At 41.9% G+C, this 14,330-nt stretch overlaps 1 protein-coding gene across 1 annotated transcript in view; it reads right to left on the bottom strand.

The window, feature by feature from the left end:
- The window catches only part of LOC122809630 (cytochrome P450 2D26-like), an 844,591-nt gene that overhangs the window by 109,539 nt on the left and 720,722 nt on the right, over nt 1–14,330 (bottom strand). Inside the window, exon 6 of the mRNA XM_044081265.1 lies at nt 1,067–1,205. Coding sequence (XP_043937200.1) covers nt 1,067–1,205 — 139 coding nt within the window. The remainder of the gene's footprint in view (nt 1–1,066; nt 1,206–14,330) is intronic.

The raw sequence follows: 14,330 nt of genomic DNA, 5'->3' as shown, positions 1-14,330 counted from the left end.
TTTATTGTGCATTCCCAAGATGGTGTGATGAAACACTTCTATTTCTTCAGGAGGGATTTATATATAACCTATGATGCTTTGTTTAAAGGGGGATTGCTGATGTAGCTCTAGACATATTTCTGCTTTTCTTGATTGAGTCAGTGTAACAAAGGAACAGTTCTTGCACATACATAGAAATCATGCTGGCAGTGATTTCCCATGGAAAAAGCAATTGGTGTGCTACCCCTCAATGTCTTGAGTTTCATGAATGTGACACTCATGCAACTTCTTCTCAGCCACCTGTAGTTATATTGCAGCTGATCTCAGTCTTGTCCCAGATTTGAACCCCTTGGTTTTTGTCTGACTACTCTGTGGTTTTATAGGTTGATAGGTTCATAAGTTGGTACGAGGCTATCGGCCCTAGGGCCTATACAAGCCTAGCCATAACAATTCCCTGGCTATTTCTTCCCATAATATTTACTTCCCTGGACCCCTGTCTAGCAGGGTGACTGACGTGATCCCCGGGGCAAATTTCCTATCTCCCATCCAGTTGTCAAGGTTCCTTTTGAAGAGAGCCAAAGAGGCGCTCTGCTTGACATGTATGGGCAGTCTATTTCAGAGTATGGGGAGTCTCTGGTTCAGGAACCTATCCATCCAGCATGTTTTGTTAATTGTGATGACAAGGTTTAGGTCCCTGGAGCATGTGGCTCTGATGGACTGGGATTTCTTTAAGTGTAGCATGTCCAACAGCTCTGGGTTTGACATGGCCTTGTATGTTAAGCAGAGATCGCCTCTGAGTAGACGATATGTGACAGAGTATAGCTGGAGTATTTTTAGTCGGTCAGCATAAGGCATCTGCTTTAGGCATGTGATTGTTTTAGTGGGGTGTTTTAGCACTTTTATGTACGAAAGTGCTGTTCAGTTGCCCTAAAAAGAGACAGTTTTGCTTCCTGGATTTAGCTTCTTAGCAAATGAAAATATGTTACTCACACAGCAAAGACAGACAAAGAAGAAATTGTGCCTTTCATAATATCTGCCTTCAAATCATAGTATTTTTATCAGTAGTTTGTTACAGTGTTAATTGTACCTTGAATATCAGGGTAAGTCATCAGAAGAAGCAGTGACCATAATGTTGCAGAAGCCTGTGTATTAGATCCTGATTCCAAAAGATCAAACATTAAGGTATGCAAGTTTTCATCATTAAATGAAGACCCATCATTTTGTCTCTGCAATAAGCAAATAAAAGTTAATGTCAGACATATCCACAGCAAATGATTGTTATAGACTTGTATCTTTCTACCACCACAGAGTGTAGCAAAGGTTATTGTAACATTTTAAAACTGTTTTCTAGATCTGTATATTACTTACAATTCATTGGTGTATATCAGGATATACATTTATGGTGCCCAGAGATTGTACTTAACATGCTCTGTAGGGAAGTTCTACAACAAACCATATAATTCATTTGTAGTCAGATTTGGATTGGAAAATGTACATACGACCAGTATGACATCTTCATTACAGCTCTGAAATGCAGGAGGACTTTGCACTCATCTTCAGGAAAAAAATAAGAATAAGAATAAACTTCAGCTGTATTAGAAACATTTGCAGAAGTTTATGCTGCAATATTTTAAGTACTTTTAATTCCTGAGATAATTTTATATCGTGTCTGCTATGCTGTCTTCTTAGAAAAATGTTAAATGGCAGGCATACATATTAGTTTACCCCCATTTGTACACATGTAGGGATAAAATGTACAAATTCAAGAATACATTTTTCTGCAAACAGCAATATTAATTATAGAAGAAAAAGAATAATAATTTTAGTATGACCTCAATCTGTGGTAAAACAAAACACAGCTTATTGCAAACAACAATGAAGTTGTTACATTATCGCTCACATCATTTATTTTACTTGTGGACTTACTTGGTTTCTTTAACATTGTAGCAGAAAGGACATCATCATCATCACCATTTTCATCAACCCCCCTTTTCCCATTTTCTAGACGGGTTTCCAGTGTTGCATCAACTGTCATCATCTCTTTCAATTCAATGCCACTGCTAATTTATTTAACAGGTATCTTGCAGAGGAAAATATATTGGTGATGCTGTTTAATATGGGGAATTGCTATGGTCTGTGTATGAGTTTGTGGCAAGTAACCATCTGGGAGAGAACTGTGGTTTGGGATATTATAGTTACCCCACCTCTCCCTCTCTCTTTCTTTCACTCACTCTTTTAAATGTTTTCATTTATTGCTTTCTTTCTCAATCTTTTATGTTCCTTTTTTCTAAGGTCCAGGGATTCCAGGAACAGCCCAACCATATGTCTCCCAGCTCAGGGAATGTTCTCTATCTCACTTTGTCGGTCTGGGGATGTACTTATAGTGTCAGGGCAGAAGTCTTGTAGACACCTTGCCAAGGGGAGCATGGAAAAGTGTGAAAGGTGTGAGCAACAGGTCTTGTTGAAGGATGTGGCTGATCAAACAGTGGAGATGCACCTTTGGAACATGCAGGCCCTCCTTCAGTGGGTGCAAAACTCACTGCTCCAGCCAGCTCTGACCACTGAGTCAAATAGATGCCACCACCCCTCATCATCAGGGTGTTCCACTGCAAGTTCATCAGGCACTGGAAATATTTGAAGTCCTCTAGACCAAGGTGAGAACTGCTCTAACACCTCTTTATCTCTCCCCATTCTCCAAGATCTTCTTCCTTACTTCCTGCATCAACTTGCCTTCCATATACATATACAAAATACATTTAAAAAGGGGTTCTATCCCTCAATAAACACATTGTATCTCTCCTCTTCCACCTTGTCCAGCATGACCATCTTGATTTATTCCTTCTGTCTATCACTTGTGTTCTGCCTCTGCATTTTCTAACTGTCCTATCTTCCATTTTCACAACTTACAAAGAGCAAATCAGTGAGCCCATGCAAGGACACTGCTATAGTCACTACAATAATTCCTTTATCTTTTCTAACCACAATATAAATACTCAGCAGTAAATGTATATAAAACAAGTTATAAACACAGTAAATATGCATATGTATCTCAATGAAATAAGTAAACTGTACAACTAAAAAATATGTTTAAACATTTTGTCTTTCTTTATTGTAAGACTTCTTCAGAACCATAAAATTAATTCAAACTGAAGTGTAAAGTACCTCAGATGCAATCACATGATGATTATTGCCTGTTTATTTAAAACTAGAACACCTAAATTATGCAAATTTAATCTCAACAAAATACCCACACCCAATGAACATCTCACAACTAAAGTAGTTATAAATAACAGTAATGTATATCATTTTTTCATAAAATGCATTCCAAAATATATGTGAGTACTCAGTTTCCTTTAGCTAAAGGATAGACATAACGAAGACATTACTAAATATCTCACAAATTAGCAGCCTTTGTTTGCCATTTAAACTGCCATTTAATCCTGAATGATTGCAAGCATTCAACTTCAATTGCTGTTTCATTTCCTACAATTCTAGTCTGTTTTGTCAGTCACCCCTCTGGCATCAATACTTATTTTCTCCACCACCATGAATAAAAAAAAAAATAAAGTCAGGGCACAGTTGTACATGTTTACTGAATGCACTAATAGACCCCCAGATTTAATAAAATATAAGTAGGCTTAGTGTACAGCCTACATGGAAGGTACCATGGCTGTGTACATGGTACCCTCTTGGTAGTGCACCATGCTTACTAATGAAGGTGTGTTACTGAGGGAGAGCCATGTAACACAGTTATTGAATCACTGTAGGGAGTGTGTTACTATGTCCGGAGATGAGTAACATCTCCCTGCACTGTCAAAGTGAAGGATATCAATGTATGCATATGTATTAAATATTTATTTTTTATGTGATTGACACATGCCAGACATCTAAAAATAGAACCAGATGCATTTAATTTATGAATCAAAGGTCAGGTTTAAGCATAGCTGAGCATGTTTGCATGCTGCAGCACAGTGCTTAGTACTGCTTAAACATAGCTGAAAGGTATATGCAAAAGTATAGCAGCATTCTACATATCCACGTAGCTAAGTGAATAGAGTTAAGGCCTCCTGTGCAGTAGGTGTGGTGTTTGAATACATGGAAGAGAAATTAAGTAATTATTTTTTCAAGATAAATTATACCATTTATTTTTACATCTTGATCTGCTGTGCTCAGCTAAGCTCTGCTAAGCCTTGCTAAGCCATGATAAGCACTGCTATAACAATCTCTGTTTAAGGACAGCTTGTCCATGCTTAACTGGTTTGCGCACTGCTAAGCAGTGCTAAACATTGGCAGTTTAAGCAATGTTCAACTAAGCTAAGCTGGTTTGTACACTGCTAAGCATTGCTAAGAAGTTGCAGTTTAAACAATGCTCAGCTAAGCTGGTTTGTGTAGTGCCAAGCAATGCACCTCATTTTTAAAACTGGCTCAATAGTGTGCAACGGCAGGAAAACAGGCTATATTAAATGCAACATGCAGGAATACAGAATAACCTGTTGGAGTTTGAACTGTACAGGAACAATGACAGGTGTTGGAGAGGATTCTCACTTCTGGGCGCAGCAGTGGGGCATTCTGGAGTCCAGAGTTATGGTTGGAATCCTAGTGAGTGACCATGAACAGTGGCTGCTACAGTGCCAGTTCCAGGGATCAGAGTACAAGGCAGAGGCCTTGGACTGGCTGGCATGCAATCTCACCAGTGCTACAGGTATCCTCCACACAGGTGAGCAGGTCCATCACAGTTATGATGATCTGAAGTACAATAGGAGAAGACTTCTGGTTGCTTGGACTGGAAATGCCCCACAAGTTTGTAAGTACTGTTAGCATTGTTTTACCAATACTTAATCTGAATGTGTGGTAGGTACGCATAATGGTGTGCTTCTCTCCATACAGCTGCAGAAGAGAGCTCTTGCAACCTAGAAAATCATGCAGGGCACCTGGCCAGGTTGCACTGTGAGTGTGGTGAATACAGATTAATTTGCAACATATAGTCCAATACACAAGATAGGGTAATTCATTCATTGCCATTAGGTACATGCAGTACAGATTTGTGTATTGCAATGAATGTGGACATAATCCTGTACTGCAATAACTAGCTACTGCTAAGTATAGTGCAATAAAGATTAAAGCATGAAACCTAATAATGTTTGTGAAATAAAGTTTCTACTGCAATAATTGTGGAATTGCAGCTGTATTGCAACACATGCATTATATCAACTGCTGTTTAATAAAGACTCACAAAATAACAATAGGTGCATGACGGTAACCCTAATAAAGTTGTGTTGTGCAAAATGTGTGTATGTATGGCTGTTGTTCATGAAACTATGACATCTGCTCTGAAATAAAAACACAAAAAATACCACTAACTGACTCAAGATTAGCTAAGAAAGACTGTTATGCTAAACTGTAGATTTAGAGCTGTACTACAAAGTATATGCATTATGACAATTTTTCTGCACTAACATCTGAAGGCAATAGCCCAAGGTGTATTGTTTATACCAGGATTGTCTTGTGTTAATCATTGCATTTCAGCTATATGCATTCCTGCTCTGAGGTACAGTGCTGCAGGCAAGTGTAAAACTGTAATAGCTATAAACTGCAAATATACTATCTGCAACTGTATATGGGTCAAGTAGCCAACCCAATACTCTGATATGGTTTGTACATGTCACAGATATTTCCACCCACTTAGAGTTTATTGTGTGTACATGCATTCTATGTATTAATGTACAGTTTACCTAGTATATCTGTCATGCATGAATCTCATGCATGTGTGTTCATCTGTCACTTCAGTCTTGTATAAAACTGTATTAATATTAAGAGGTCATATTTTGTTTCCAGGTGAGCTTTAGACAAATATCAATCAGCCAATAGGCAGCAGTGGCTTAGTAGCTCAGTTTGTTAATTGTTGTGTCAGATGTATATTTTGTCACACACAGACTAGGGTTTGAATCCAATGACAACTACTAATAAATATTAATGAATCCATTATGTATTGTTAACAGATGTTTTTTCTCACATGAATTATAGGTAAATGGGTGCAGAAGCCCTTATTATGGGTTAATAACTTGTGTGCTCAGATGTAACAGACTGTTAACAGCACTGATCAGGAATGTGATAAGACATCATGAAATAAAGGCAACAAGTACAATACTAATAAAAGATAATACAATAAAGAAAATGTGTAATCTTGGTATGGCTGTATGCCTGGTGTGTCTGTGAAAAGTTTTTCATGGTCTAACCCCATGCCTGCCAAGGATGGCATGATAGTTGTTTACTCTCTGCACTGTACATGATACATGTCTCTCAAGTGTCACGTTGTCACGGGCTGTAATCACTGTTGCCTTATCACTTTGTCACAGATCTCTCATCAACATGATTATGTCAATAGCACAGTCACACTACATCAGTCCACAGTATACCTTGGTAGTTCTATAGGTCCACCTGATGTGTAATAGTCCTCTGTAGTTGTGTACCTGTAGGTGTTACTGCATGGCCTATACTATCCCATGCGGATACCTTGAGAGGTATGTACATAGTACAGCAACTATAGGGCACAGATATACATAAAGGAATAGCAGACCTGTAGAGTATATAACAGTACTGTTGCAAACTATATAGCCTATACTGGTATTAATGGGCTGTATTTCTTTCTCTCACACCCCTTATCTTCATCATACTTTTTTATTATTATTATTATTATTATACATTGGTTATGGTTTACTATTAACATATGTTGTTCTCTAAATGTTATACTGGGCCTTTTGTTTTATTATTATGTATTACAATGGATGCATATTAACATATCTTGTTGAATTACCTATGTTGTCGGTCTTATGCCGTAACTGTTACTGGCATGCTGTTACTATACTAACTGCTATCTAGCTTATTGTTGTGTTCCATATACTATGCAATGTTATGTTACTGGGTTACTTGCAATGTTCTGACATGCTGTTATAACTAACTAAATGGTTTGTTCATTACTAACCTATGCGTATTGAAATGCCTCAACACCACAGCTTGACTGGGTAGGCCAGTTCCTGGCGATCTGCCTGCCCTACCTCAGCCAGCCATGGCACTGGGTCCCAGCCCATCTGGGACCCAAGTCATTGGTGCCTCCTCCATTGGCCCTGCACCACCTACAGGAGGAACCATCTCAGGGGATGGGACCCATCATCCCGTGGGAGCGGGGTGGAGGGGGGTTGTCACTCATGATCAGCTACTGGTGATGGTGTGCAGGATAGTTCATCATGGGTATGTGCAACACCCACGTTGGATTGAGGGCAGACTCACCAACCTGGAGGGGCCTAATGGCCCCAGTACCCAGCCTCCAGCACAGCCACCTTCAGGGCAGTGAAAAAGCAGTGTTGACCGGGAAAGCCAAATACAAATGAAAACCAACCTTCACACAAAGTAACACAGACTGAAATCCACTGATCCAAACATAAAAATTTATTTAAAACACGAAAACTCATGTTTTAAATAAATTTTCGTGTTTGGATCAGTGGATTTCAGCCTGTGTTACTTTGTGTGAAAGCAGTGTTGACTGCCCATGGGTGGGAAGCTCAGTCACACAGCTGCCATCTGGGGACACATGTACCGCTGATTCCACAACACTCTCCCCATTCAAGGTGTTTACCCCCTCATATGTCACATACCACTCCTGCATGCTGTCTTGTCCGTCTTGCCTGTGCACAAATGCAACCTCTCCTACCTAACCTGCCTCCTCACACATACCTATATCCCTTCCCCATCATTCCACTCTCTACTTAAAAACAAAAAAACCTTCTGTCCCACAAAAACAATATTGCCCCATACAAAGCTCTCCATTTCACACACATGTCCATTGGACACAAGTAATTATTACATTAATTAATGAACGCATTCATGTTGCCCTCACCCCTCTCTCAGAGGTATGAGGCTCTGAATTCCAAGTTCTATGCAACCTGCATAGCTGTTGCTGTAGAAGAAATGGAAAGGTATGATCATTTTTATATCCTTCCTGCACAACCCTACCTGCCTTTCAGTATGTTTTTCCCCCTGCTTGCCTGCATTTCACCACTTTCCTATCACACTCTTTTCTTTTCTTTTTTTATTGTTAGTGCAGGTCTGTGCAGAGCAAAGCAGTGCTCTGAAAAACCCGCTTAAACCTGCTTAAAAGTGCCTTAATCATCTTATGTGTTTCTCACATCTGCAAAATAATCACTCCGGCCATCTCTCAAACCTGGACCCTGTCAACTACAACAAAGTGCAGTAGCCCACTAGGCCACTCAGCTCTGAATTAAAGCAGGTGTTTCCCCCAACATATCCTGATTGAAATCAACACACTTCAAGTACATATATATGAGGAAATTGGCAGTGTATTTGGGACTGTGATGCAGACAGTACACCAGTACACAGCCAAATAAATAATAATGGATGTACATCAGGCCTGGGATAGCAGGTATAAAGGTCAACTATACAGACTGTTGCAGAATGTCCACAGTTGTGCCTTGTAGTTTTGGCATGGTTTTCACAAAAATCTATCTGTCTGCTAGAGTATTGGCAAGTCCTTAAAGCCTGAGGTTAGAAAATCATGACAGACATTTGAGTGTCACACATCATACCATTCAGAAAACACATGCTAATGTAATTCCTTTTGTCACACACTGTATGCATGCACTTATATCTTGCAAATACACTTGCTCAGTAGCTCAGTCTGTTAAATGTCTTGCAAGCAGTACATCTTCCCACCCACAGTTCTGGGTTTGAATCCAGTGTGTTGCACTTCAATTACATTCTTGTCAATACAGAAAATAATGACTGAGTCATGCAATTTTAACCAAAACAGATTGATGCTACTGAATTAACTCCTACCCATGTTAGCAAGTCAAAAGCCTGTAGATAGGGACACACTGCACATATTCATATAGCCTACCTATATCTCACCTACTACTCTCTGACTGGCACTGTTACATAACAGATGTTCCTTAGGCACATGCCTCAACTGGACTGCTATAGGCACCCTCACCCTAGCTCTGCTGTAATGACAGGGCCCCCTCAGTGACACATACAGCGTGCTGTCCTCCAAAGTGTTCACACTCCCCACTATGAGTCCTAGGCAATAAGCTGCAGCCTGCAACATAAACAAGTGTATGTTAAGCTACCTGTTACAGACCTACCATCCCTCACAATCCCTAGAGAAAAGGATCCACACAACACCCATACATAAAGGTGTGGGGGCAAAGGTCAAGCAACAGGGACATGTGTCACAGTCTGCCCCTATAAATATACAGAGCAGATAGACCAGCAGCTACTGCAGCTTACTGACCTCAACCCATAATGTTTAACACTGGACTGCCAGATAATCACAAAGTTATTTGACAATGGACAAACATAGCATGCAACACTGTGGACATATCTCATAAATCTCAACAGGGGACAGTAGTTGTACCTACCCTTTGCAATGCTGTAGTCTCCACACCTCACTAATGTCCATCTCACAGACTAAGAAAGGGGCCAAGGCCTACATGAAGGCTTTAAATATTACACTGCTGTGCCATGTCATTGGCCAATGGAAGTGCAACCCAGCTGTTCTGGATGCAATTAGCAAATCTGAGCCATGGACTGGTGTACAGGCAATTACCTGTTAATGAGAATTACCTACAAAAGGCAAGCAGCTGCCTATGGAAAACAGGTCTGTAACTTGCTTTACCAAGACAGACTGACATTAAAGAAGCATTTTTCTTGAGGATTTGTTCACAAAAGGATTACATCACTCTACCAGGTATGTAATACAAGTCCCCATATAATGGGATGCAGATGGGAGGATGCAGTTATGGGGAATAAGGATTATAACAGTAGGCCTGTAGTACATCTCTGGGAATGACAGGTTGGTGATACTCTGCTGTCCAACAGTTACAGACATACCTTTCAACTGTGCCTGCTGTGACTTAAATCTTAGCTGTGGCCCCCTCACTCCTTCCTACAATGGTCGGCTCCTGTACGAATGCTACTGGATTATGTGTTAAACATATTGACAGTAAGTAAGGGTGGGCACAGCTGTTATATCACATGATGTACTGTCATTCATCTCCTCTCAGTCTGTGAATGTCATACAGGAATAGTTCAAACATTGTAAAGGTATCCCTGACTATTCCTGATGTACTCTGGCTAGGTCACTGTTTTGTCAACGTTCATATCTCATCACTTGAGGGCTATGGCTAGCATACCTGGCAACCCTCTACAGCAGGAATTAGGTCATAGCCATTATTAGTGGGGGGACAAAGGCCCAACCTTAGTGGCAGAGTGTGCATATTGGTCATACAAAGTAAGGGTATGAATACAGTTACATATTTTAGTGTAGCATAAATGTTTTCTGAGGGTTCTGGTGTGTGATGGCTAGATTATCTACATTCTGAGAACAACCATGAATTACTGTCTGATTGCCAGACATCCACATGTTTGTGGAAAAAGGGCCACATATATCAGGCACACATAGACATTCCACAAGCATCTGTGTACTGTAGATGTAGGATGCCTACAGGGAAGGTACCCTACAGCACATTTGCATTGCTGTCTGTCATTGTGGCACACTGATGTTGCTGGACTGCCCCCATATACTTGGAATAACACACACCTATTTTTCCGACACTGGCTGTATGACATGGTACTGGGATGTTGTCCATAGGGAATACACCACAGTAGATGGCATTGATGGGTGTGGGGACATACAGCTCACTCTGTCATTGCACACAGGGACATAATCAGTATTGCTACTATGTTGCTGATAACCACATACATAGTGTGCTGATAGACTGCAGGGTATGATGTGGGAGGTAGCAGTGGATAGTGCAGGCCAATTTGGATGTGCAGGGTCTGTACATAGTGGATAGCAATGTATCTGGTCCTGTGATGTGTTCCCCTCCTCTTATCTTCAGGAAGGATGTACAGATGGAGGCACCCGCCATTTTCAGCTACTGAAACTAATGTTATCCTGGATGACTTCAGACTGCATCACAATATTCTGCTGTCCAGGAGTCACCAGCATCGTGAACAATGTGCAGTACTGTGGGATGACCTCATCACAACAGTCAACCAAGTAGGGCAACAGGACAGAACCTATGAGCAGGTCTTACACCAGGCAACATATATGGTCAATGCTGCACAGCTAAGGACTGCCGCTGTGGCCAGGGACCATGCTGCGACCAGTGGAATGCCTGCTGCAGAACAACCACTCTGAGCCACAGAGGAATTCCTGGTGAACCTGGGATCAACCACCAGCTACCAGGAATCCATCACCCCATACACTGCAGAGGTGGGTGCCACAGCATCCACAGCAGAGGACTACCCATATAAGCCTCCTGTGTTCATCACTGTAATACTGTATCAGTCATTGTGGCAACCCCTGCATACCAGTACAGTGGTGTCAGATCTCTTTGCATTGGGGGAGTTAGTTTTAACACACAGTTGTGCACACATATTCAGAATGTCAGCAATGTAGGTAGTATCACATTATCTACTGTACATGTTGATATACACACATATTATCCGGCAACAACGCCACATTTGGTATTGCTGACAATACCTCTCCCTCATATTTCCATACGCATGTTAGGTGTGGCTGGAGTCAAAGGTCATGTACCCGGTAAGTGTGATACTGTTGTTCCATGGATCAGATATACCCTAAGAATGTTAATGGCTGCCATTTTGCCATAGACACAACTGATATGCTTAACCAGAGTACAATACTTGTATGTTCAGTTTCGGAGGGGTTAACTGAAGTGCATTGAATTGGTAATCACGGTTGTGTATTTGCAGGGTCAGTAACACATTTGCACTTATTTTTTAGAAGGTCTATGCAGTCTGCTATACAGCGTTAACCCGACATAGCTGCAGTGCATGTTGTAAAGGGCTTGTCTTGTCTGTGTATGTTGTAGTCTGCTTGTGTGTTGTGCATGGGATCAGAAATAAGATGTGGTATGTGCAATGCAGTTGTGTCACCTCGCCTGTATGTGTGTGTGTGGATCACCATACATAATAGTGCTGATAGTAATGCACTTATTTTGTCTTTCTCCTCACAGGTGACCATGGGGGTTGGAGTGTGTCCCCCTCACAGCCTAATGTTGGTGTTTTAAACTCTGATGATGATGGTGGCCATAGTGAGGCACAGGTGGGGCTGTTGAGGGCTGAGTCTGTCCAACTGGTTGACATCCCACTTCCTCCCCCATTGTCTCCACACACAGTCAATATACCCACACATACCCAGTCCCCTGTGGCCAGAGATATTGAAAAGTCAGAATGTGGTGGGATCAAACAGGATAGTTTGGCAACAATGGCATCAGTGAGTGTAGACACTAGCCATATCCAGAGAGCTGGTGAGGTCCCACGCAGGCAGATTGACAGGGGTACTTGAAGGAGGATGCTGCCCATCCACAACTTCTCACAGGTGTCACATCATGGGTCAATCAACACATGTTTCAGTCCATCATGGAGGCACAGGCATGTTCCAAACCCAACACCAGACAGATGCTCAGGATCATGGATGCAGCACAGTCTCACATCCATCACTCTGTCCACCACATTGGTGATGCAAAAGATCATTTCACTGATGTATTGGACAGATGGTGGGGTGAGACATTGTTAGTCCTTGACAGCACATTGTGCTGGAACATCTGGTGGGAGTAGGGCATCGGACATGTGGACGTAGGTTAGCAACAACATCCACTGAGAGTCCATGTGGCCATGCACACTCATGCTGCCATTGTGGCAGTACCTTCTGCAGTACAGAAGGGAGTGTGCTGTCCACACCACGATGTGGCAGCCCATGGGCACGTGGTCCTGGGTGGTCCCATGAGGGGCAAGAGCCCAGCGGACACCAGTCACCATCAGCAATGAGCACCACATCTGATCCTGGGCATGGTGGTGCCAGTGCTACTCCTGGCAGAGCCAGTTCCAATGTTTGTAGCCAGAGACAGTGAACTGTCCACTCTGCTGTGTATGGTAAACAGCTGTCCAGCATACCAACATGTAGGGCTAGCACCTGGCTTGACTGTGTACACACACACACACACACACACACACACACACACACACACACTCAAACATCATTGTCACATGCAGGTCACCAACAGACACACACAGCATCTCTCCATGGCCCAGATGACCTGCACCCCTTTCTGACTTACACACTTGATGTCAACTGTTTGGCACAGCCTAGGCCCCTGGCACACCCACACCACACCCTGTGCAACATTCTTGCCATCCATACCATCGATGCAGGCATATGCAAATATGTGTCTGATGCACAGGGTGACTATATTACATTACATGATGTTTTGTAGTGTGGTAGAGTTATGCATGACAGGTGCTGTATGCTGGCATTTGTGATGAACACACATAAAGGTGTTTTTATCTTTGTTGCATGATGTTAGATTGGTGGTAGTGTTGCAAAATGACAGGTGTCTCTCAGAAATGTTTATATTTCTGTCCCAGGAGTCTAATTGGCTACACTGTGGAGACTTGGTAGCAATATAGTGGCTCAGGATGACATGGCAGCACAGCAGAAATATGACATGAGCAAGGTAAAGCTGTATATGTGTATGGTTGCCTAGGTGCATATGTGTAGAACAGGGTGTCAGGAACAATGGGGGTTGACAGCATAATCCTGCATGCATACCCCATGACAAGGCATGCTACCCTTGATACATGTCACCTGGGTTTTCTGTACCTAAAATGTAGGTGGTGGCAAATAGCATTTATGCCTAGGTAGATGTGGGCTATTTAGGGCCTGCAGCTAGTCGCAGGGCCTTAAAATGTATAACCATTGCACACAGGCACACTGCTGCAAGAGGATATATTTATACACACACACAGAGTTACTCTAATTGAGATTAGGACCCCTACCTATCTAGATAGTATACACTATAGCACTAAGTTCTTATCACATGAGCCATGGAGCTTATCTGTTTTGAGACTGTCAGCCAGTGCTGTTAAGATGAATGACATCAGCAGGTGTTGACAGAGAGGCCAATGTTGAGGAAGACAGTCACAGGGCCATAAAATTTTTGACAATTGCACAGACATAGGCCAGATGGGCATGTCTGTACTGCTGTAAGGGGAAATATCTTGATACACACACACACAAGGTGGTTGATGTGAGATTAGATCCCCTTCCTACCTACTATTACACACTACAGATCATATTACTACTTGCCTGCACCACCAGTTACATAAAATGTACATGTGCATGCAGCCACAGTACTTCAGGGCTACACAAAGTGCCCTTGTCTTACAGAGCCTGTGTGGCCTGCAGCATGAACCTGGTTATGCTGTTATTGTATCTAGTGTTGTAGCAGTGGGGTACCTGTTAATACCGC

This window comes from Protopterus annectens, chromosome 8.part0 (assembly GCF_019279795.1).
Source record: "Protopterus annectens isolate FY-2018-M chromosome 8.part0, PAN1.0, whole genome shotgun sequence".
NCBI classification, from domain to species: domain Eukaryota; kingdom Metazoa; phylum Chordata; order Ceratodontiformes; family Protopteridae; genus Protopterus; species Protopterus annectens.
The sequence above is the reverse complement of the archived record's forward strand: the minus strand, read 5'-3'. Positions and strand labels throughout refer to the sequence as shown.